Raw genomic sequence first — 25505 nt, forward strand, 5'->3', positions numbered from 1 at the left:
TCAAGCACATACCAGATTTATACAGATAATAATGGCATCTAATGTGGAGGGGAAAAAACCAAACTGCTGTGGTGTTAGAAATGTTACCCTCCAGGATGATTGTAATTGGATTGGGCCTGAATCCCTCTCCCCCGGGACAAAGTGTGTTGTAATCCGCTACAAACACAAGGTACAGTTGTGAGGAACAGTGTCTCTGTTCATTTACCATCTAGGTTAAAAAAACAGGCTTAGGTGTATGCCTAATATAACCTTACTTAAAAATAGAAAATATTAAACTTTCAAAATGTGTAACAGGAGCGTAATGGTTCCAAGGGCTCACAGGTGTTGACAGAAGGGCAGGGTTCACAGGGGGTTCCCCAGGCTTGGCCCTGGGAACAACAACAGGAGGAGCGACTGACTCCAAAGCCCACCTCCACGCTGCAGGCCAGCACCCCCCACCCACGGACTCCCACCTCCAAGAAGCAGTTCCCCACTCGTGGGTCTGAAATAGTAGGACAGCGAGAGACAAAAAGAGAAAACATATACCAAAGTGCTTTATTATTTATCTTGCATCTGAGCCAAACAAGACACAAAAATAATTTTTTTCTTCTGTCTGCTACCGCAGGATAGCGGTCAATAGGAGGAAAGTAGTTTATTCAATTCAAGATATAAGTAAAATGGAGTGAAATAGACAAAGCGATGCAAATATAAATGAAATAAAAGAAACAATCAGAAGAAAATATGGTAGTGGTTATCTCTACACCCGATGGCCCTTACCACTTAATGGGTAGACATCTCTCATTCACTACCCTGCTAGTTAGTGTAGAATCCACGAGCATGAGCATCAGTATAGCCAATCCTTGGACATCGAATTAGTAGCCATTATATTCCGATACCGACTTGACATACATTTCTCACAAAAGCAAATGTAAGGCGCGCGAGTGACATCACACCAATATCAACTTAAAACCAAAATGTAAAAATAAAAGCCTACATGGTTAAATACAAATTAATTAAATGAAATAAATTTTACCACTCGGCTACATTCTCCCATGCTTACTGTCTACGTCCTCGGTGACTTAGTACATATTCTTAACCTCTTTCCCAACTTCTGGTACATCACCTAGGGGTCTCAATGTAGGCCTGGCATCACACTCCACATCTACTGGCTCTGTACAGTCCCCATCAAACTGGTCAGACCCAGAGGGTTCTGGTATAGGCTCAACATCACACTCATCACTTAGTGGCTCTGCACAGTCGGCTGCAGCCTGATTAGAGTGAGAAGGTTCTGACCCACACTCTACATATGCGCCTCCAAATGCAATAGGTTCCATGTTTAACTCTTCTCTTTCTCCCAGCTTGGGATAATGTCCTGTCCCAAGTACCAAACACTCTGGCCCAGACAGGTCCGACACAGGTTCTTCAGGAAGAGACTACACACTGGATATTAGGTGTGACTCAATTTATTCTCAGGCACAGCAACCAGGTGTACACAAGGACGCAAATCTACCCTATGTACCCTCATAAGAGACCCACCTTCTACAGGCTCAACAGCATGTGTAATGCCCTGAATCTCCACCACCCTGTAGACTGTAGGACCCCAGGAATCTTGGATCTAATTTCTACCTATAGGTCTATGGCGCAGATAGACACGCTGACCGACCTTGACAGACAGACAATACACCTTGTCACTAAACTATGATATTCTTTCAACTGCCTTGTGCTCTATATACTCCTTGGCTTTTTCATGGGATTCTCTCAGTCTCTCTTGGTGAACAGCTACCCAGTCATATTTTTTGTCTGCCACCCTTTCTTGACCTAGCAGAGCGTCTACTGGGAGATGAAGTTCTGCTCCAAAAAGTAAGTAGTACAGTGAGTATCGCAATGTAGCATGAGGTGTAATATTATAGGGTCATAAACAAGTTCTGAGAGATGCTCTGGCCAACAGCATTTCCTTTCAGGGCTAAGAGTGTGTAGCAAATCATGGTGCATTCTATTGAAATGTTCACGCTGCAAATTCCCTTGTGGGCAATATGGCGTGCTTTGTGTTTTCTTCACTCCATAAAGCCTACACAACTCAGCAATCAGATCACTTTCAAAATTTCTACCCTGATCAGAGTGCAATCTCTTTGGTACCCCGTACTTCCTAGACCCCTCTTTGAGGAGGATTTTTGCTGTGGTTCCTGCCTTCTGATCCTTAGTAGGTAAGCCCAGAGTGAATCTGGTGAACATGTCAGTTACTACCAACATGTTCTCCTGCGTGACGCTGGTCTGAGAACTGTAAAGTCAACTGCTATGACTTCAAGAGGGCGTAAAGCTAAGAAAGACTTCATAGGGGGCTGTGTCCTGGGCTGGGACATCTTGGTTAATATACACCTTTGGCATTTTTTCATCCATAGCTCAGTATCATGGTACATACCCACCCAGAAGCATCTAGGTTTTAGTGGCATTAATGTACACTCAATCCCTCGATGTCCCATGTTATCATGAACGCTCTTCAGTACGGCTGCTTTCAAACACGTAGGCAAAAGCAACTGCTGCACTCACCATGGCGAGGATCAACAACAACAGGGTATAGTAACCCTTCTCTTTCTTGGATGTGCCTCCACTGCTTTAGCAAACACTTCACTGGTCTAGACAGAGAAGAGTTTTCCTGATTACTGGGCTTTCTCTATCTATCCCAAAAACTCAGAAAAACAATCAGTGTAGGGTCCGTGTCTTGGAAAGTAGCAAGCTCTGTCCTAGTGTAACAAGGGAAATTAGAGGTATTGTCCTGCGGACCACTTCCTTCATTGATCAATCCAGACCCTAAAGCCTGAATCTAACCTTGCAGCACTTGATTCCCGCTTCTATTACTTCAGAATCTAGGGGAGTTCCCCTATCCACCACATTACATATAGCAACACATCCATCATACTCCTCATCTTTGTTACCATCAGGCTCCCCTGTTAGCGGCTGCCCAGAGAGGGCATCTGCTGCTGTGTTGCATCTCCCTGGGTGATATTTAACTTCAATATCAAATACAGCTAATTGAGCTATCCTACAGAGGCTTGTTATCTGTATAGACAACAAACTTAGCTTCTAAAAGATATCTTCTAAATTTCTCAGTGATGGCCCATTTAAGAGCAAGCAGTTCAAATTTCATACTGCTATAATTTCTCTCTGCATTATGAAGCCTTCTACTGGCATATGCTATAACCCTTTTGCAATCACCCACAAGCTGGTAGAGCACCGCACCTAATCCATGGCTACTATCAGTCTCTATGATGAATTTTAACAATTCAAATGATGCTTGGCATTCATATTCAACAAGAAAGAGAAAAACTTCTTCACCGTGCTTGGAACTTTCAATTATTTGCCTGCTTCAACCTTGCCAGGATCTGTACCAATGCCTTTGGCTAGTATCTCATGGCCCAGGAAACAAGAAAGAGAAAAACTTCTTCACCGTGCTTGGAACTTTCAATTATTTGCCTGCTTCAACCTTGCCAGGATCTGTACCAATGCCTTTGGCTAGTATCTCATGGCCCAGGAAACAAACCTCCTGTAAAAAATTACACCTTTCAAGCTTCACTTTAAGACCTGTCTTTTTCAGCCAGGTCAGTACAATCTGGAGCCTCTCCATGTGCTCATCGAATGTCTGAGAGTATACCAGCATGTCATCCAAATATATTTAACATAATCCTGAAAACTAGGTCATTCATTTTGGACTGCATCAGACGCTGGAATGTTGAAGGACCATTACAAACCCGAAAGGGCATCCTTTTATACTGGTAAGTTCCAAAGGGAGTGGTAAATGTCATTTTATGCCTGTCCCATCCATGAACCGCAACCTGATGATAACTGCTAGCAAAGTCTATTGTTGAGAAAAACTTGGCTCCTCACAATGCATCAAAGCTTTCATCTATTCTTGGTAGAGGAAAAACATCATGTTTGGTCTTTGCGTTTAGTCACCTGTAGTCTATGCAGAGCCTTAGACTACCATCAGACTTCCTGACCAAGACAATAGGTGAAGCATATGCACTAGTGCTTTCCTCAATCAAAAGTTCAAAAGTTTCAAAAGTTTAGAGATGTGCTTTCTAATTTCCCAGTGAGTAAACATGTAGCTCTGGCCCACCTACAACTGGGCAAGTCTCAACAGCACATTCCAATAGTCTGCTACAGCTAGATTGTGTGCAGGGAGAACCTATGGTCTGCTTTCGCACCGCACTGTCAAGGGCAGCTGAACTGTGGGAGGTGGATTAGATGGCTCTTTTTTCCATGGACACACTTCTAGGTAATATGACCTACATCATTGCATTTATAACATATGGGCTGACCATCATCAGTGAACCTAATCTTTGTGTTCAGCCTATGTGTAGCTGCTGACTCAGTCTTAGGCCTGGGTGGGCTGAGTTCTTTGACCACTTTAGTCAACTCAATAATATCCTTACCCTGCTCAGTCAACATCTTAAGAACATCCTCTAAAATTACAGTGTGCTTGGCTAGCAAGTCAATGGCAGAACACCTCGCTTCCGACAGATCTTCACACATTGCACCCCTATTCCTACTCCCCTTAGCACACAGCCTGAGGTCCTCCAAAGACCATATAATGGCTTGGCTTCATCCCTTACTTCAATGAAAGCTAACTGTGGCTTCTCTCTAACAAGTTTACCTATCTCTCTCCTAAGGCTTGCATCCCTCAGCCCTTCAATGAACTGGTCTCTGATAGTCTCTGATGCTGCCTCAATATAGAACTCAGTAGCTGGAACAGTGCATGAGAATACGCATGAAGGTCTTCACCCTATACCTGTTTACAACCATAGAAAGTGTGTAATAATTGAGACACAATGCGCTTTTCTCTAAAAGCTGCTCTCAAATACAAAAAGAGGTCAATAATGCAGATGGCCTCTTCCCCATCTGTAACCTGACTTCCTCCAAGGCTGCTCCTCTTAAAAGTGAGAGTACATACTCTGACTCATCCTCAAGGGGTTGATCCCTGGCCCGCAACACCCTCTCTACCTCTTCAATAAACTCATCAATGGCCCTCCCATTCTTACTCAATTCCCCATGTGTCTTTCCCTTGGTACATAGATATAAGACCTGGTTGATCCATTACTTAAACTGGCAATGGCTTCCATAGCTTCCTCATGCTTCCTACTGAGTTCCTGAAATTGCTGCTGAATGTCCCCATACTACTCTTAATTTAGGCCAGGAGCTACTTCATCCACCTCACACATTTTTTCAGCATTTATGCTCCAATACTCATTTCTAGGGATTGAGCCTTTCAGTCCATGAAATCTGAAGGATATTGCACACAAGCCACTACCATCTCTGTGGAAGCTGTTGACAGGAGATCTGCTGAAGCTATGAGCGCTGCACTCAAGTCCAAAAGCCCCATTGTTGTGGATGTCCAGATGAAAGTCTTTCCTATGGAGAGCTCTACTCTGGACTCCACCAGTACCAACCTGCACCACTACCGTATTCTGTGAAATAGACTAAACTATGCACTACTAAGCAATGCAAATATACATGAAATAAAAGAAGCAATCAGAAAAAAAAAATACGGTAGTGGTTATTGCTACACCCGATGGCCCTTACCACTTACTGAGTAGACATCTGCTGCAATAAAAGCTGCAATGTCAAAATAAAAGCCTATATTGTTAAATACAAATTAATTAAATGAAAATACATTTTACCACTCGGCTACATTTAGTCATAACATTTTCACATAATCTACATGACCAACATGTCAAACTACAGCAGGAACAGCAGTAAATATTATACTCACCAACACAACCAACACCGGTTGGGTTGAGTTCAAAGTCTATGGGGCAGTTACATTCATAAGAGCCTGGTGTGTTCACACAGTGTCCGTTCACGCAGTTTATGGGGTCCAAGCACTCATTAACATCTACACAAAAACAACCAAATCACAACCAAAGCAATCAGTCTGAGACACAGAGCATTTTAGATAAGATCATTTTGAATTAATTCCTGATCCAATGCTACAGTGCTTCTATATGTTAAAGTAGTATGTAGTGTACCTGTACAGTTACCCCCCGATCTATCCAGCTCATAGCCCTCTTCACAGACACAGCGGAACATTCCAGGGAGGTTTTTACATGTGCCAAACACACAGATGTTCTGAAAGGAACACTCATCAACATCTGCAACAAATGACAAATATTTGCGTAATGCAGTGATACTATTATAAAGAAACTTTCACCATCATCAGCTCATCAGGAGAACAGAACTGGAACTGTGTATCATTTAGAACTATTATAGAAAAGTTTGGACTGAGGAAAATTAGTTTTTAGGAATAACAGGAGAGTTTTTGTACACTGTACCACTGTACACTTCCTCTATGGAGGACGCTAACAAATGAACAGAAATTGTTCTTTCATGCAGTGAAATAGCATCATATAGTTTCCCATGACACAATGCTGCACTATTCTTCTCCTTTTTACTGAGTACTTGTTAAGTATTAAGAGAAACGTTCATAGAAACCAATTCAGTGCTCTTGCAAAAATAAAAAAAATAAATAAAATGAATTTATGGGTGTGGTATGCGTGTGAGTTCATGTATGTGTGTGCATTGTAGAGGATCACCTTGGCACGCTCTGCTGTCAGGGGCTTGGGTGAAGCCCATCTCACACTCACAGCGGTAGCCTCCAGGGAGGTTCTGACACTGGCCATTTTCACACAAGTCTACGTTCTCTGCACACTCATCCACATCTGCATCACATTTCACAAAAGATCACTTTATGACATAAGCTACTGGCACTTCTTTAGATCTGACATGGGGATTGAGCCCAAAAGTCTTTGTATTATATTAAAATGATACCTTAACCTTAAGGCTTGTCACGGGGTTATTAAAAATAAGGTCAATTATTCAGTCACTTTTTTTTAACCTAATATTAATAGTTGTATAAGAAAAAAGTCTGTAATATTCTGTGGTTGCTTGGAATGTAAGGGGTTAATTATTTTATCTGAGTTATTGTCACAGAATGCTCCCCTTCCCACTGTTCATGTGGTATGGTCCGCCACGTGCAGTGGGAGTTCAATAACTGTCTTGTTTGTAACCACTCCGCTGTTGTTAGCACACACCCGCACCTGGTTTGTTGTTATGTATGTATGTATTTAAACCCCTGTTGGTGTGTGCCTGTTTGTCTGTCTTTGATTCTTTTTGTGACTATTTGTATTTCACATTGAACTTGTAGTCGTGTCTGTGTTAGATGTTGCTTGTGTTCACCCTTCTTGTTCCACGTGAGGGCCATTGTGTTTATCGTTTGTGTTGTGTCTAATAAATGCCAGTCTTCATCGAGAGAGGTCTGTACGTCCTGTTCCTTGCCCTGCAGCACTTGGGCCATCACAGTTATCACGACAGCAAGCATTGTTTTAGATCATGTCACAAAATAACCACCATGGTGGCTTGGCAGAACTAACATCTGTTTGGTCATAATAAGTTCTGGTTTTAGCCCTTGAAAAGACACAAATAAAGAATCAAGGTACCTGTTAAAAAATCCCCCCCCCCAAAAAAAGGCAATAAAATGGTGACTCCGTGAGGTGGACGCATCTCCAAACTTTGTCTGACCTGAGCAGATGAAGCCATCGCCGTTGAAGCCATCGGAGCAGGTGCAGTGGTATGAGCCTGGTGTGTTCACACACCTTGCACTGGCACTGCACCGGTGCACCCCACTGGCACACTCGTCCAGGTCTACGTGGGCCAAACACATCAGGTTAGATGCTCATCAGGTTTTAGGGCTGTCAGGTTAGATGCCCGTCATGTTATACACCCATCAGGGTAGATGCCCACAGGCGAAAAGTCACTCTTTACCTATGAGCATATCCCTGAAAATTCTCCTTCACTCTCCCTACCTTAAGTCTGTATTTCACATTTAAGCTAGTTTGTCCAATATCCCTTAGCAAGTTCTACAGATCAGCAGTGGCCATTTAATTCAAGGTTGAGGCTGAATCAGAGTTAATGGAGATAGTTCTTACCGATACATTTCACTCCATCACCTACCCATCCCTCTCTGCAGGAGCAGCGGAAACTGCCAGGAGTGTTAGCACAAGTGGCGTGCATGGCGCAGTTGTGAGCATCAGTCTTACACTCATCAATGTCTATCAAAGACAAACAGGATTGTTTTGATCCTTTCATCATCATAGCTAAAGCCTGTACAAGTGTGGAGAATGGTTTGCATCTCCTGGTGTAAGGCAGGTTTTAATATCTGTAACTGTAGGGAAATGGTAATTTATTGTTTAACAACAACATTCCCAAATAATTGCAACAAATAATTCATAAAGCCAATTTACATGTGTATGACAATTTAATGTGACGTCACATTATGCACATAATGCTTAAGCTTCACAGAACCGCAAGTCGCTTCTCACCCGTGCAGCCAGAAGCATCCTTCCTCACTGAGTAGCCCAGCTCACAGTGACAGATGTAGGAGCCCTTGGTGTTCTCGCACTCCCCAGACAGGCAGATGTTGGCATCCATCTCACACTCGTTTACATCTGCAGGAATGGTACAAGCATACAGTGATCCTCTGCCAAACCCCCACCTCGAGATGCTCAGCAGAACAAACGAGGGTCTGGCTAAGTGTGGTAGGCAGATGCTCGAGAGAGAGAGAGAGAGAGAGACTCTGCTCACTGTGGGTCTTTATTCAACCCTGACGACTCTCGCCTGGAGGGCTGGTGTCTCGCCTGGAGGGCTGGTGAGCAGGGTGGCAGGAGGCAAGGCTAATTCCAGATAGTTTAAAGAATGTGAATGTGTAATATTACTAGTAACTACTAGTACTTTAATTGGTAGTCACGAATAATTATTGGACGGGACATGAAGGGACTGTCATATAGGGAAAATATCTCAACTTTGTGTGTGAAAACTAATTAACTTTTTTATTTAATTGTTTCTGCATATTAGTTTTATTTGTATACATATGTAGTTTTCTTTAAGTCAAATTTACCTATACATGATTTTGTTTCCACGGAGGCAATGAATCCATCATAACAGAGACAGTGGTACGCTCCAGGGACATTAGAGCACTGACCACCATCACATATATCAGGCTCTTCCTCACATTCATCCACATCTGGACAGAGAGAGTGAGAGAGAGAGAGAGAGGGAGGGAGAGAGAGAGAGAGAGAGCGAGAGAGAGAGGGAGGGAGAAAGAGAAACAAAGCAGAGAGACATAGAAACTGAGAGAGCAGGAGAGTGAGAGAATGAGATGCAGCTGTTAAACAGCTCTTTACCTTTCAACCATCAAAACTCACTGTCATTTCTAAGCTTTTGTTTGAAGTGTATGCGTGTGTGTTAGCTGAGCACATTCCAGAACGCACCTTCTTCAGCCTTTCACATTCCCCTGCCATGACTTATCTACTTTGAAACCCAGCAGTTATGACTCTCTAAATTCCCAGAGACATGGGCTACAGTGGTGTCATGTCCATGTGTGTGCAGTGATGGCCCGTAACAGCTGTCCTCCATCCCACTAACCCACCCTGCCCCTGCATTACCCTGTATCTTCCCTGCTCCAACACCCATCATCCATCTCACAAACTGCTTCATAATCATTCACCAAGCTGAAACAGGTGGGACAGGCAGTTTCTCCAAGGGTGTTCCTTCAGTGGCACAGGGCCCCTGGTCTGTTCACGGTGGCACAGAGGTGCTGTCTGTCTTATACCTGTGCACATCCTCTCATCTGGCATTAGCATGTAGCCGTGCCCACAGCTGCAGGTGTAGCTGCCCTCTGAGTTAGTGCAGTGCAGGTCACAGCCCCCGTTCTCAATGGCGCACTCATCTATGTCTGAAACACATGGTGGAGAATGAGTCAGATGGAGAGTCACGCACAGCTGATGCAGCGGCTGGGTAGTTTATGACACTCAGTGGTGGTTCAATTCATGAACAGATTCAATGAGTCGATAAATATTACACGCAGTAATTGCACAAAGGAAGGAAATCAAGCAAGTAGAAGAATCATTAAGTAGATTATTGATCAATAGTGCAGAAACAACACAGCGGAAATAAAATTACAAATGTGTACATAATCCTAAATTTTACAGCTGGGTGAAGTGATCACTTTCCTACATGTACCATATGTTGGTAGTTCAGCTGCTGAGTTCTGCATGTGCAGTGCTTTACCTGTGCACCCTTTCCTGTCAGGGGTTGACTGGTATCCAGGGGAACAGGAACACCGGTAAGTGCCTGCCACGTTCACACACTCACCATTCCGACAGAGAGTGGCACTCAGCTCACACTCATTCACGTCTGGACGGACACAAACACACGAATTATGCACGCACATTCCATTCCAGCAAAAATCAGATCCATAAGAATCATGGCCATGTTAACTCTTCTGGCTAGAAAGGCATGAATGAGACTCCTTCAGTAGCACTGATCTAAGAAACACCTTGTGAGATCATCTTTCCTGAAGCCTCCATTGAAGACTGCTGTCTTTCCCCAGCAGAGCCAGCTTGAAGAGACAGTCTGCTCATGCTTAAAACGATTCTGCTTTAGGTGATAACATCAAATCTCATAATCCAGACAAGGCAACTGTGGATGGGTGAGCAAGCCAAGGGCGACAGCGGCAGGGAAAAACTCCCTAGAGCACGAGGAAGAAACCTGGAGAGGAACTAAGGCTCAAAAGGTGGTGTCCATACTCCTCTGGCCGACAACGGACTCCATAATAACCACAATTTAAATCATAAGGAGCAGAACAGGTAGTGAGAGAGAAAGAAAATCATAATTGTAGAAATAGAGAAATAATCAATGAAGTGCTATTCTGGTTTTGACGGTGTGCATGTGTCTAAAACCCATATTACATGAGAACGTCTGTCAAGGGCATCAGGGGATGGTGGGAGGAGCCATGGCAGCACAGTAAGAACATGACAGCATGACACACATGACATGACGTGTGTGTGTGTGTGTATATGTGTGTGTGTGTGTGTTGTCACCTTCACAGGCATCGCCATCGGGAGACAGCTGGTAGCCAGGTGGGCACACACACTGGTAACTTCCTTCTGTGTTTTCACAAGAGCCTCCTCGACAAAGCGCAGGGTTCCGTTCACACTCATCAATATCTGTAAAACACATGCAAACACACACACACACACACACACACACACACACACACACACACACAGCTGTACTTCAGCAACCTCAGCTAAAAAAAGTGCAATACAACAGTGCAAACACTACATTCATTCTATGTCCTACTGACCAGTAGTGAGGAACACATCAGTATCCATCCTGTAGAAACATAGGCAGTGGGTTGGAAATTGGAAGGGAAGTTATGGAACTCACCCATGCAGTTCTTCATCATCATGAAGCCACTCTCATAACCTGGCAAGCAGTCACACTCAAAACTGCCCGGGGTGTTCACACATGTGCCATGCCCACACAGGTCGGGGGAGATCTTGCACTCGTCAATATCTGTTCTCACAGACGCACACCCATGCACATCCAAACACACATATACACACACACAATGAAGACTGTAAAGCACCATCAAACTTTGATGCACCCCTTAAAGCAACCCATCAACACTAGTGTTATGAAAGTGCAGAAGACCTTTACTACTGACTGTAAATATTTACTTAAATTAAACTATTTAAAGGTGTCCTTTGATTTTTTAAAAGTGTTTTTAGACCTGGAATCATCCCTTCAAAACCTCATAGAAAATGTTAAATGCAATATGGCAATGCATTACGTGTCTATTAGTTTCTTCATTTGACCCTGTGGCCCTAAAACAGGCTGTGCCTCAGCCATAACAGAGCTGCTGGTTTCTGGCCTCTTAGCCCAACCTATGGGGCTTACCAGTAGCCCACTAGCTACACGTGATCAATGGGCATATCAAATATATACGTGAAAGAGGAGCATAGTTTAACTGGGTGGACTGCAAGGGCTTCTCAGTGTTTCAATTGTAATTGTAGGCATTAGAGGACTCCAAAAATGATGAACCTCACTTTCAATTAACTGTATCTAAAGTAAGAGTAAACACATTTATCAAAGAATTAAGGGTGTTTTTCTCCTGATCGGTCATTTGCAAGTAAAGAGTTGCAAAGTGTAATACAGTATGTGATTTTGGTTCCAAGTGGATAGCATTACCTGTGCAGTTTCGTTCCTCTGTATCCAGGGCAAACCCTCCGTTGCAACGACATCTGAAGCTGCCAACTGTGTTCCGGCATGTCCCATGAGTGCAAATGCTGGGGAACATTTTGCATTCATTGATGTCTGCCAAAGGAATGATTTTGATCAAAATATATTGACAAAACTGCAAAAATAATGAATCAAGCCAAGCAACTCTACTTTTGTTTTTAGTGACTCCTACCAAACGATTCAACACAGCAACAGCCAAAATATAAAAAAAACAACACAAAAGTGAAGGCACATGGATCTCTCTCAACACCACGGAAGAGACAATAATTGTCACCTTTATACAGGGGTCTGCCTGTGAGCACGTCGGCGCGGTTGTCAAAGCCAGGTCCTCTGGGGCACAATGCCTCGTAGTGGCGTGTGCCAGGCTCTGGGCATGCCTCACACTCCTTCCCCCAAGCCCCACCGACCGTGCAGCAGCACACATCCATCCGGAACCTTCCGGGTACTGGCTGGCCACACACATCCTCATCATAGGTTAGGTAACAGTGCTCCGAGCGAGTGTCTAGGAAGGACGAAACAGAAGCGTATTTTCAGTTTGCACACTGCTGTCCTCAGTACTAAATCGAAACTGACACACTGAAGATCTGTGAAATGCAGAACTGCAGAACCCTTTGACAGAACCTGTACCAGGGCACAAATCTTGATGTGCCCTCGGACAGAGAAAGAATGCGCCGTGGGCGTAAAGGGGAGAGGTGTATCACCTATGCAGAGGCGTCCAGTGGCGTCCAGTGTGAGGCCTTCAGGACACTGGCACTTGAAAGATCCTCTTGTATTCACACAGAACCCATTGGGACACACTCTGGGAAACACCTCACACTCATTTACATCTGAGAGAGAGTGAGGGAGAAAGAGAGAGAGAGAGAGAGAGGTGAATACATACGGTTCCCCCATAATGTAAACTTTAAAATTATTTAATCATTATCCATTCCATGAACTGGAATTAACGAGAAGATTGAGTGAAAAGCCAGTTATACTCATATTTAAAAGCCAGTTATATTTATTTTCTTCTTGTTAAGGTTAATTTCTTTGTTTATGGTATCTTACAATATTGTCTATACTGTATATGCTGTATATTATACTTCTACTGTTAATACCTAAACCATCTAGGATCAAAGTGTTATCATAAAATAAACAGTTTTGTACAAACATTAGTATCAAACAAAACCCATAAGCAAATGTCAAATAACCAAGCACATCACTTTAAATGCTCACCCTCACAAGTGGTCCCTCTTGGTCGAGCAAACCCTCTTTCACAAACAGGATCTGAAAGTGATATTCAAGAAAGAAATTTACGACATACGTTTCAAGACCTGCAGAATAACTGACATATTCAAGTATATTTTATCTTAATCTGATGAAAATCTAAGTTTATATCGCCTCAAATCCTGGGCACAAACAGCTGCACCCAGGGCACCATTGCACACACCATTTACTTTGCTTCCAGTGCTCTAGATTTCAGTGAGAATTAGTTAATGAGGTGATCCCAGAGCCTGCTGTGGTCAGAACTGGGAGCCTCTTGCGACAGTGGCATGCCCAGGAGCAAACACAGAGAGCATGGTAGTTAGCCCATTCAAACCAAACGGTGGTAAGAACAGGGGAGAGTAGCCAGACGCCTAAAGGCGCTGGCACAGGTTCAGACCACATGAGAGAGCACAATGGGCTATCCAGTCATCCACAACAGCGGGCTACAGTATCCATTTCAATGACAGAACACCAGTGCCAGCTGCAATTCACTTCTGACACAACTTGGGCCAAGGCCTTGTCAGTTTGTATTGGTGCAAGTTCACTGGATGACATAATAGAGTTTTTAGGCAGAAGTACATGATGATAAATATATCTCAACCATTGGGATAACAAGGAGAAATGATTCAAACCTAAAAATAAACTTTGGCTATAGCTCGGTTGAGGCTATTAAAAAGCCTGTGGGATGTCAATGGATTTACATTTAAAAAATTTTATTTCACCTACAGCTACAGCATCTAAACAGAAAACTACAATGGCCTGATGGGAGTAAACAGGAGAATTTTAGAATTTACAAATAAAAAGGAGGAATCACTGCCTTGTGTTAGTTGTTCCAGCTAAAGTGCATTCTGAAAGAGTGAATCAGAGTGTACGCAGGTGCAGTTAGCTAAAAACATATTGGGAAAGCGTCAACAGAAGCCAGGTGTTCGAGCTGCCCAAGAGAGAATGGACGCACCAGCCTGGCAGGGCTCGCAGGGGCTCCCCCACGCTGCCCCCAGCGTGCCGCAGCACTCTGACCTCAGGGTGGCGCCGTTAACGTTCACCTCGCAGCGGCCGTCCTGGATATTAAGCCAGCATGTGCCCTTTAGGGAGTCTACGGAAGCCACAAGTTCACTCAAAACACATGCAACTAATGCACATTGTCAAAGAGAGAGAAGTTAAAATCACATACTTATTGGAAGTTTATAATAATAAAATCTAATAATGTACACCCTCTCCCCCTCGAATTTAGACTATTTATTGAATTGGCTGCTGTATTATCATTAGTTCAGTGTGTTTGTATGTGTATGGGTGTGTCCATCTGGGTACAATTACCAATGCAGATGAGACCAGTTGGGTCCAGTTTACTGCCAGGAGAACATTCACAGGAGAAAGAGCCCACATTGTTCTTACAAACTCCATTAACACATGGACCACTCTCACATTCATTCAAGTCTGCAGCAAAAAGGAGAAAGTTGAAGAGGTATTAGCAGAGAGCTCCCTAGCTCAGCACACATAGTGAAACCATGAGGGTTTAGTGTACATTTACAAGCTTTTGTATTTGTACTGTATGTCAGTGTTATCAACATCATTCTTTTGAAAGCCAAATAGGACCTCATGAGGACATTAAATCTACAGTGCATTTCTGGGTAAAAGGCATAAACAGTAGAAGACAGTAAAACAAATCACTATGGCCCGCTGCAGAAACACTCCTGGCCAGATCGTATCTCACCATTCCAGACACTGTAGATACAGTCAGCTTTGTTACTTGGAGAATATCACAATGTTTCATCCACTGTTAATGTCTAGGAGTGCAGGAAAAATAGCACTCCACGTAAAAGCAACCGAAAAAGCACAGAATGTCATAAGGTTGTGAACTGATTTCACATTGATTTATTGCAAACGGTGACGTGGCTAGGAGGCACAGATGAATCATTTGGTTTCAAATAAATATGACTCATAAGGGTCTGTTTTAAGGCAGAGTTCGGGGAAGAGCCCCTCAAAGCTGAAGGGTGTGTGATGCAATTACCTTAAGTGAGTATAAAGAAAGATAAGCATGGAAGAGTTTTAGAGAACGTTTTACAGAGTGAAAGCAAAACCAAAACGCCTGCTCTTGTTCTGTGTGTATATGTGTGGGTGTGTGCATGCGATGTACTACAGCATAGCTTTTAGAACTATGCACAGCTGCAGATTTTTGTTCCTCTTCCATCCAAAACACTGTCCAGCTGTTCTGCCGGTGGCCGTAGCATATCCCTCCACCCCAAGCCTTCCCATGCTCCTGTTCCAGCCATAAAAACATCCTGTTTTTTCCCTCTGGTGTCCATTACGACACCTAAAATCCAAAGGGCTCTGTCCACCAGCCAGCTGCACTGAGACCCCAAACTTATATCTCAGTAAAACCCCTGGACCCTGAGGAAAAGCCAAGGATGCGCTTCCATGCGTCTCCTTTGCCACAAAAATCCAATAAAGGTCTAAAGATTTGACAGGGACAAGCCTTGGAAGTCAAAACTGAACACTGAACGCTAGTCCCACATGAGAGCCAGGGTGAAAACTGGCTCTCATTCAGCATTACAGCATTACTGACGTGTAGCTGTTTAAGGAAAACTGAACAAATGTATTCCAACACTTATGACATACTCAAGGTCTTGAGGAAGACAATTTTCCATAGCATTGTTGGTTATAATAATAGCTTGCAAACATAGGCCACAAATGGGTTCATTTTTTTTCAGTGAGAAATTTCAGATATGTTTTAAACCACACAGGCTTGGAAAAGCTTCTCCAGTGCATCAGAGACTGCTGTCCACCAGGTGTCTCCTTCGGTTCACCTTCACATGTCTCCGAGTCCTGTCTGAAGAGGTAGCCCTTGGGGCATGTACAGGTGTAGCTCCCTGGAATGTTCCGGCAGAGGCCATTATCACAGAGGAGTGGGTTCACCAAACATTCATCAACATCTGCGAGGGGAAAACGGAGAACGTTGCTTTGAGATCTTCTATGAAAAGCCAGACACATAGATCTCAGCATGTCCTCCGCAGCACATATTAAGGACACATAAAACAAGTGGACTAGAAAGGTTATTTGTGAGTCACCAAATAAATAAAATACATTTTGTGTCCATTTTCGAGAGAAACTATGAACACAATTCAGACAAATTCATTCTACTCTTTGAGGCTGCTGTAGGTTCAATAAGTGGTCCATTCAATTACAAGAGAGCAGAACAGTGACTAACTGTCTAATTTGTAGTTATTATTATTATGAATCTTGCCAAGATGTTATTACTATAAAGTTTCCAGTCCCAAAGGCCTATTCTGCCTGTATAATCAGAATAACACTTGTTTGGAAAGTATAATCTAATTCCACTGATATCATATTCTATAAAATTCTTTTGGAGACAACAGAGGACAGAAAGAGGCTTTGGGAATTTATGACCTGCTATTAAAGGCTTGGTTTTTGTTCTTTCCAAGGCACAAAGAAGAGGAATGCAGTAATGTGACATGACAAGCAGGAGATTACACTATTTCACCAATCTACCAAAAACAAAAACATTAGACCCTCTCCGAGCTTCAGAAAACCTGAATCAGTATTACATAACATTAACCACAACATGCCTTTATTTTAGCAAAACTAATGGGCCTCATGTAACATGGTCATAAGTGTCTGTTAGTGTTAAGTAAACTTAAATATAATAGCAAATGAATCACATATGAGATATTAAAATATACTTTCAAGTTCTTCATGCATTTATTTTGCAGACATTTTAGTAACACATTGTAATGCTACAGATGATCTTTAATTCACAATAAGATAAACTTACTATTTAAATTGAAGCGTGGGGTATTTTATGATATTACACTAGTCTTAATTAATAGGCAGAATTCAGCAGAAATAAACTGACCATCTCTTCTAAAACTATGCATAGTCAAAGAACTTATTTATGTTCTGCCTATAAACATAGTAAAAAGCCTTGTCATGTTACACTAGGCTGATAAATATGCACTACAATCTAAAGTAGTCTTATCTCATTCTTCAGGATCCACCCAGATCCAGATCAGTTTCTTTTAAAACACTTTAAAAAGCTGGTGAAATGGTTTGCAGCAGCAGAGAGGACCGGAAGAAAAGTCTGTCTGTTCTCTCTCTCCTTTTTTGTGCCACTGGACTGTCTCTCTCAGACACTCTGGCCCCACTCTGCTCTCCTACATCTTCTCAGCTTCCTGTCTGCCTTACTTCGCCAGCTCCTGACATGATGCCATTGCAGCATGAATGGAAAGCGATTTGCCTTGCTCAGCAAACTAGAGCATTGGCACACTCTGTAAGAGAGTGTAGCATTCTGTAACTAGGAAAACGTTTTGACTGTATAGTGAACCAGAAGGAACGTAGACTGGAAGGGCTGCTGCAAAGCTTAAACCCTTGGCTTGCTTGGTTTCTTCTTACAGCGGAGAGGTAACCAGGTAAAGACTACCACTTCATTGAGTAGAAATGTGAACTTTTCTCTCTACTTTATAAAGTTGAAATCCCGGTAGTATTAATCCCATATAATAAAGTAATATTCTCCGATTGAGGTTTAATCAGGTTACTGACCTACGCAGGTCCTGCCACTGTGGTCAGTCTCAAAGCCGGTGTTGCAGAAACAGCGGTATCCTCCTCTCAGATTCTCACATGCACCATTGGAGCAGATACCAGGATCCAGGGCACACTCATTGATGTCTGTAGTCCAAACGATCATCACAGAATTATACATTTTGCATTCTTTCAATCTATGCTGTCAAGCTGAGACAAAAAGCCATAGGAAAACTACCATGCTATACATAGGCCTGGTTTCTTCATTGAATCCATTAGAAACACAGGCTTGTATGGTTTATGTCAAACCACAATACAAGATACAGAACTGGGGATACCTGTTCCATCGATGGAAAAACCAATCCCGCTTCGACACAAGGCATTGAATTCAGCTAGAGAAAGCAAGGGACAAAATGCAGGTTAGGTTTTGAATGAAATTCATTCATTTGAACAATGGCGCAGATGTGGAGGTTGTTTATTCCTGAGGTCAAGATAAATACCAGCAAAAAGCACAGCGCCGAGCTCTCATCACACTAATAGCCCTATGACCTATGACCTATGACCTCTAACTATCTACCCAGTAGCCATCCATGGTGCCTTGTCTTGTCACACCTTACCTCCCATGTCCCATGTCTACACTTCCTCTTTTGAACTTCCTGAAATATAACTAAAAGCCATCAGTAAGGATGTCTTAACAGGTGCAATCCATTCAACTGCCAACTGAACAGTGAAGAGTTTCAAAACAAAAACTTGCAGAGGTAGCCTTAGTGTTAGACCATGCGGTTAGTAAAAAGTTTAAATATCCTTACTACAAATTTTTCATAGTCATGCAAGTTTATTTAAATATAAAAAAGCATCTGAACATACAACACCCAAGATAAGAAGTATCCAAGTGATGGTGTTCAAATAAACTTCTAGGGGATTCAAGAAATTTGTCCTCAAAAACCTTTTTCAACAAAGGGTCATCCTCGTTTCTTTGCAGCAATTCTTCCAACTGTTCCAATGCAAAATCTCCTCTGAATTATCAGCTGATGCTGAAACACCAGGAAGTATTTAACTATATTTCTGGGGCAATTAATCACAGATTTCGGCTGTAATGAATTCACCCCTCTGAGATCACTTCTGGCCAGTTTTGTCTTGTCTTCATGAATGCCAATTCCTATTACAATGTTTGCCTGTATTGTGCACAGCAATTACTTTCACAGTTATTTAGGTCAAGGGTTGCTCAATTCAGTCCATGGGGACTGCCAGTAAGTCCACATGTCTGCTGCCCACACTCCTCAGACAGGTAATGAAGAGCACTGATAGAGAACTGATTACCTGCCTCAGGTGTGTTACAAAATGGATCACAATAAAAATGCTGACTGGCTGGGAGTTCCCCTGAATGAAGTATCATGCCAGTAACTCAGAGGAAGATATATACTGTAAGTGTGTCAGTATTTTTACATGTACACATATGGCAGAAATCTGCTTCCTTTGCATCAACATTTCATTGAATTGCGCATGCTTTCCATTTCCACCTAAAATAATACATGATAAAATAACACATGCATAAATCATTTAGAGAAATCTGGTTTCATACAGGTATACACAAACCTCTGACTGGCACTTGTAGGTCTAAGTATTTCATTATGAAGTGGGAGGAGGTGATTTCCTGAGCCCAATCCCCTCATTATTTCAGGCTCAGACATGAACAGCTACCGATGAGGACAGCCGCAGAAATAGACCACTTTTTTATAGTTGAAGTTCATTAGGGTTCATAATTAGCAATGAGCCATCTTGAGGTTGAACTTCATTTGAAGTGCAAAAAGCTTGACGTGACATGAATGCTCAAATAGCCCTAAAGCTTGAAGTGAATTTAAATGCTCAAATAGCCCTAAAGTTTGAAGTGAATTTAAATGGGACTTCTGTACTGTACCTAGAGGTCCTTGAAAGACCTGACATATATTTAGTCTACAGTATGACTTATTCTAAATGATTGTTTCTTAAAAGTCTGAACTATGTACACTCACATGTGCATGCACACACAGACACACACATACAGACACAAATACCTGTTTGACTGCATGCAGAATACACTCATGTGCATCCTCTTATCTTCTAAAGAAGCATTAAGATGAGCTAAAAAGCAATTCCCTTCTGCTGAGCTTCAAATCAGACCTTCCCCAGTCAGAAACAAAAATCTCCCCGAAACTTAAACCAGACCCAAGGCAATTGCTTAATCAAACAAAACTGCCATAACAGTGTGTGTATGTGCCAAAGAGGGAAAAGGTCATGCATGGGGTAAGAAATCGAAGTCGTACCTGAGTTCAGAGAAGGGCATGGTTGGCATGGTTCTCCAAAGCTGTAGTGTGTATTGGCACAGCAACAGGCAGACTTAGTGAGCGCTGCATGGAACGGGCGCACACACACGCCCTTTTTAATGGCGCCATAGCAAGTACTGCGCATGTGTGTGTCTGGTGGCAGGAGGTCAAGAGAAATAGGGGCAGAAATCAGGCTTCACCCATTCATATCAACAAGTGTGCGCCAAAAGATCAAGATGGTCACTGGACTCGACCCCACATCATGCACACTAAAACATAACCGCATTCTAAACACTAAAGCAATTGTATTCAAGCAATCATACTCAGTAAAACAACGCACTGCGCACACCACAGTACAATCACAGTGTCCTGTGCTGACAGTGGCCCACAAAGGAAATTAACAGGGTAATTCTATTGAGACATTTTTGTGATCTAATGTGTTTGCTGAGAAGCAAGTATCAATTTCCTGAAAAGCCCACTGTGACAATAAGAGAAAGCTTGAGTAATTGTGACTATATCACTGCGTGAGTTATGCCGATGCTGGATGGGAGCATAGTTTGGCGGTGGACGGCCTGGCTCAGTGTTCAGCCTAAATCTGAAACAGGTTGTTGATGTAACACATTTTGTTGAGAGTGGAGGGCTTGGATTGAGTGGCTGAGCGCATGTGAGCGTGTGAGCGTGTGTCTTCACTCTGTTTACTAGTGCAACATCATCCTCTCCACAGCAATCAGTATTTGTGTACTGGTGATGTATATAGAACAAGTCTGCAAGCTCGCATATGATGGCTAACAGGATGAATCAGTGTTTACAACTCATGTGACACATATGGTCTCTACCCGTGGGGACAATTTGTTCATGTCACAGAAACTAAAAAGAATGTGCGTGCCTGTGTGTATTTTATTTCTCCTTACCCACACACGAGCGTCCATCAGGCCCAACAGCCAGGCCAGCGGAGCACTCACACCTGTGTGAGCCCTCTGTGTTCACACACCGCCCATATGCACAGATCCCAGGGGTCAGGCACTCGTCAATATCTGCGACAATAGCTATCTCGTTAGAATACACACACACAAACATCCACTAATACACAACATGCATATATTTTAAATTCCCCAGATCAGAGACACGCCCAAAATGATCTGTACTGGTCTTAGCTAGAGCTCAAGGAACCCTTATGGACTCAAAAATATTTAGCTGAAATACATCCAATGTAAAATAACAAGTGTTGAAATAACAAGTGAGACAGTTTTGGGCAAAGTTGTAAAGTGTGGGACGTTACATTTGGCAACAGTACACACCTGTGCAGTATCGCCCACTAGAGGCTAGTGTGAATCCATGCTTGCACACACACTTAAAGCTGCCATCTTCATTGATGCACATGCCATTCAAACACATGTTTGTTATGGCACATTCATCATTGTCTACAGGTGCAAAAGAGGAAAAGGTATTTTAAAAAGTATGCTGTTATTAAATATATATTGCTCTGCTAAGGCATGGGCATTATCAGAACCACAGCATCATTAAGACCGATGAACACAATGCACGACTGTATCGCTATTAGCTCATTCCATGCTCGAACCCATCACATCCACGTATAACTGCACTCTCTCACGTCTGATGTGGGAGGCTTGTAGGTGTAGCAGGTGGTGCTGCCTTACCCACACAGTTCCTGCCATCGGGCGTCAGCTGGAAGCCAATGTTGCAGATGCACTGGAAGCTGCCCGGCATGTTGAGACAGCGGCCGTTCCGGCAGAGCAGGCCGTTCTGCAGGCACTCGTCGGTGTCTGCCAGGGAACGCACCACACCAGCCCAACGCAAACAGAGACATGAGTAGTCAACATGAGCCCTGACAGGATCCTTCCAAAACTGCTCGATAGCTTGATGTTTTATATTTTTTCATAGTGACCATGTTTCTTATTGTAAGGACATTAAGGTTTCTTTTGGATGTTTCCAAATCCCACATTTCCCCATTCCAAATCAAATTTAATAGAAAATGTAATAAAGTCTTTATAAAAAGTTCCGTAATTGTTCAAAATTTGTCAGATCTATCTGCTAGAGATTGAGCCGTGCAGAGACGCACCCACGCAGGCCTGCTGGCCCAGAGGCCTATGGAAGCCTAGATGGCACTTGCAGTAGTAGGAGCCGGCTGTGTTGACGCAGTCTCCATTCACACAGGGGTCAGACATACACTCGTCTACATCTGGCAATGGCACATGGATGAAAAGAGATATTTTATTAATCTGCAAATATTGTTCATTGCTTTTCGAGCAGTATCCTTGTCTAAAAAATAAACTCCAACCACATACATTCTTGTGTGTAATCATTTTGCTTTTAAGCAGCACGCTTGTGCATCAAGTCTAAATATGAGACAACAAAGTCAAGCAGTGAAGTAGCTCTACCTGTGCACTCCGATTGGCTGTCCAATCTGTAGCCAACATTGCATTCACAGCGGTGGCCAGAACCCACTGAGACACAGCGTCCATGAAGACACAGGTGGGGCATCAGCAGGCATTTGTTCATGGTCTTGTTTAAACTAACTGAAAAAAAACCACATTTACTTACATTCAGGTGAGGCCTGCATTTGGTATTAAAAGACGTGTGATTGAATGGAAGATTGTTTGTCTTCTATGGGCATTTTATACATCAGTAAACTTCAGCTACAACATAAATGTTTGTATGTTGACCATCATCCGTATACATAAAGTTGCCATGATTAGCATAAGCAGGCTGTAAAAAAAAGCTAAACTCTTGTGTTTGTGTTGAAGTGTTCAGCTCACCAACGGGTCCTTGTGGCCCTTGTCCATTCCCACTGATGGGAATATGAGGGATTTGAGTGATCTGTGGAACCTGAGGATATATGTGACCATTCCCATTGACTGGATAAATTGTTTGGCCATTGAGAGTGCTATCATGTCCAGTGGGAGGTTGAGGAACTCTTCCCCCTAGAATGCCAGTATCCACATCTGGATACCCTCCTGCTGGGGCGCCCTCTAAACACAGCCTGTGGAATTCATCTGAGCAACACAACAAAGAGACTCAGTCTTTTATGATGAACTGTAACACTGACCAGCAACCAAACACTGATGTGTTGTTTTTACATGCTTTTACTTTTGTATTTTAATCTTTATTTATATAAAGCTGTGATTACAGTCTTATTTATAGTGCTTCCCTGATTATAAAATTAAAACAAGAAGGCTTTCTGTCTACTGAAGGTATTTTGAATTAACTCTTCAGGCTCTAATTCTGTGTCTGCGCTGAGGCACCTAACATTTTTTTATTAATTTTGCAGGGTACATGTGTGTTCATCGGCGTGCCTCTGATGAGGTTAGTGAAGTGGAGTTCTTCGATTCAAAAGCGGAGGCCATACTTTGACTGTGATATATTTTGGTGTGGTAACTCTGTACTTCCCTGACAAGTATGTATGTTTTCTCATCTGGGAAGTTTTGTTTGTGCCAGGGGTGTCACTAGAAACGAATAGGAGGGCTAAGCCCCCAGGAGAAATTCAAAAATGACCCCAAAAGGTCACCATTACGAAATAGATATAAAATAAAAATATGACTATTTGAAGAAATTGCCTCATAGCAGACGTTTCTTCAATGTATTAGGCACGGACCTTATATGACTTATATGCTATCCATCCATTTAAATAAATACATCTGCTGCTCGTCTACTCAGTCTAACCCAGCCTCTTTTTATAATTGCACCACTCTGTGCTGCTCATTTTTGCCATGTGTCTGTGCCATGGCCTTATGCCTTATTTCTGTGCTTGCGCTTTCTCCACAAAAATAGAGCCCCTTGTTATGATGTTCCACAAATTTTAAAGAAAGTGCAAGATCATCTTTCACTGATCCTGTAACTTTTGTGTCCTTCTGTCAGACTTCCCCAAGTATTGTCACTGTAGGGTATTCATATACCAATTCATATAACTCTGACACTTAATAAGTAACTATGCTCTTACTGGAGGAATGCGAGACCCCATGTCTCTCACACTGGTCAGTGAAACAGGAGGGGTAGAGGGATGAGATCTCACCCGAGCCACGAATAGGGCACATCTCCGGGACCGTTCCTCGGGCCCAGCAGCGGGCACCATCACAACAGCACTGCATTTTAGTGAAGCGTCCAGTCATCTCCTGAGCACATCGCCCATTTAACACAGCAGCAAAGCAGGAGCCCGTGTGCTGGCCTGACACACCGACATCAAAACACACACACACACACACACACACACACACACACACACACACACACACACACACACACACACACAGAGTTTATCCATTCCTTACTTAATGGTATATGGTGTACTGGCATACACCCATAGAAGAACAATACATCTGAAGAACAATAAATCTGGTCTTGGTGGGACTTTAAAACATTTTTTCTAACTCCTCATGTCATGATGATGTAAATCAAAAACAGACTAAGACTGTTTAATTGGTATTGCTGCAAAATCATGCTCTAAGAGATATTCATTAATATGGATATTTTTATGAATACATCAGTATAGATGGAAGAATGCTTTTTTGGTGAGTGCCATGTGAGTGTGATTAAATTCAGCCATACATTCCAAACATTAATCCAAATGAGTAAATTAAAAGACTTTTTCATTTTCAAACTCCATACCTCTAAACACATTTACTGTGCTGTGGTCTTCAGCGTATGATCTGAACCACGCTAAACCAACACTGCTCTTCAATTCAAAAGCGGAGGCCAATTACACCGTGTTGTAAAGCCACTGACTGCACTGTGCTGGCTTCAGAACAGCAAGATGCCGTTCTCGGGCTCTCCTGTGAAATCTTACAGAAACCTTCAAGGGCTAAAGAGTAGCCAGTCCAAGTCCGAACACAGTGCCCTGCCGTCTTGAGCTCACCTGCCTCATACATTCACCTCCTACTTCTGTAGATTTGGTTTTTGTTGCCTTTCTAACAGTGGCCTTCCCGCTGTGCCAATGCTCCGTCAGTACACACGTCCGTTTCTCATCAACGCACATCTGTGTCATGCTCTGCCTTTGGTGGAAACACCCTTCTGACTTCGGCACGGTGGTGTGAAAGCCTCCAGGCCAAAGGCGGCTGCACTTCCTACAGTATTTAGGTCAGGCAGCTTCTGCAACGGGCATCTCAGCCAACATCTGCTGCCTGAGGTGCTGTTTGCACATGTGCTTTCATAGCTTCTGAAAGCCAAAACTTTACCTCCAAGATCCTTCAGATGGACTTCCAGCATGAAATACTCTGTCAGTTCTACTCAATGTCAAGTCACATTTATGAGATGTTTGTTGCAGTGACATTACTCAGGAAAACATGCAATATAGTTTAT

At 42.8% G+C, this 25505-nt stretch overlaps 1 protein-coding gene across 6 annotated transcripts in view; it reads right to left on the reverse strand.

The window, feature by feature from the left end:
* fbn2 (fibrillin 2) overlaps positions 1–25505 on the reverse strand; it is a 60014-nt gene that overhangs the window by 17937 nt on the left and 16572 nt on the right. For 5 of the 6 annotated variants that reach the window (XM_027016131.3, XM_027016130.3, XM_027016129.3 and 2 more), the window contains 30 exons: positions 24223–24375; positions 22970–23206; positions 22592–22729; positions 22273–22392; positions 21851–21976; positions 21491–21613; positions 21104–21226; positions 20193–20345; positions 18228–18281; positions 17911–18036; positions 16161–16286; positions 14671–14790; positions 14312–14449; positions 13327–13377; positions 12816–12941; positions 12389–12616; positions 12064–12189; positions 11260–11388; positions 10911–11036; positions 10099–10224; positions 9641–9763; positions 8927–9052; positions 8352–8477; positions 7959–8081; positions 7552–7674; positions 6567–6692; positions 6003–6125; positions 5747–5869; positions 320–481; positions 88–156 (listed from right to left, as the gene is read on the reverse strand). In XM_027016131.3, the coding sequence (XP_026871932.3) occupies positions 88–156; positions 320–481; positions 5747–5869; positions 6003–6125; positions 6567–6692; positions 7552–7674; positions 7959–8081; positions 8352–8477; positions 8927–9052; positions 9641–9763; positions 10099–10224; positions 10911–11036; positions 11260–11388; positions 12064–12189; positions 12389–12616; positions 12816–12941; positions 13327–13377; positions 14312–14449; positions 14671–14790; positions 16161–16286; positions 17911–18036; positions 18228–18281; positions 20193–20345; positions 21104–21226; positions 21491–21613; positions 21851–21976; positions 22273–22392; positions 22592–22729; positions 22970–23206; positions 24223–24375 (3873 nt within the window). Of the gene's footprint in view, positions 1–87; positions 157–319; positions 482–5746; positions 5870–6002; positions 6126–6566; positions 6693–7551; positions 7675–7958; positions 8082–8351; positions 8478–8613; positions 8703–8926; positions 9053–9640; positions 9764–10098; positions 10225–10910; positions 11037–11259; positions 11389–12063; positions 12190–12388; positions 12617–12815; positions 12942–13326; positions 13378–14311; positions 14450–14670; positions 14791–16160; positions 16287–17910; positions 18037–18227; positions 18282–20192; positions 20346–21103; positions 21227–21490; positions 21614–21850; positions 21977–22272; positions 22393–22591; positions 22730–22969; positions 23207–24222; positions 24376–25505 lie in introns of those variants that run through there. The other variant, XM_081702140.1, reaches the window with a different exon arrangement.

Source organism: Electrophorus electricus, chromosome 19, assembly GCF_041902795.1.
Source record: "Electrophorus electricus isolate QZ-2024a chromosome 19, ASM4190279v1, whole genome shotgun sequence".
NCBI classification, from domain to species: domain Eukaryota; kingdom Metazoa; phylum Chordata; class Actinopteri; order Gymnotiformes; family Gymnotidae; genus Electrophorus; species Electrophorus electricus.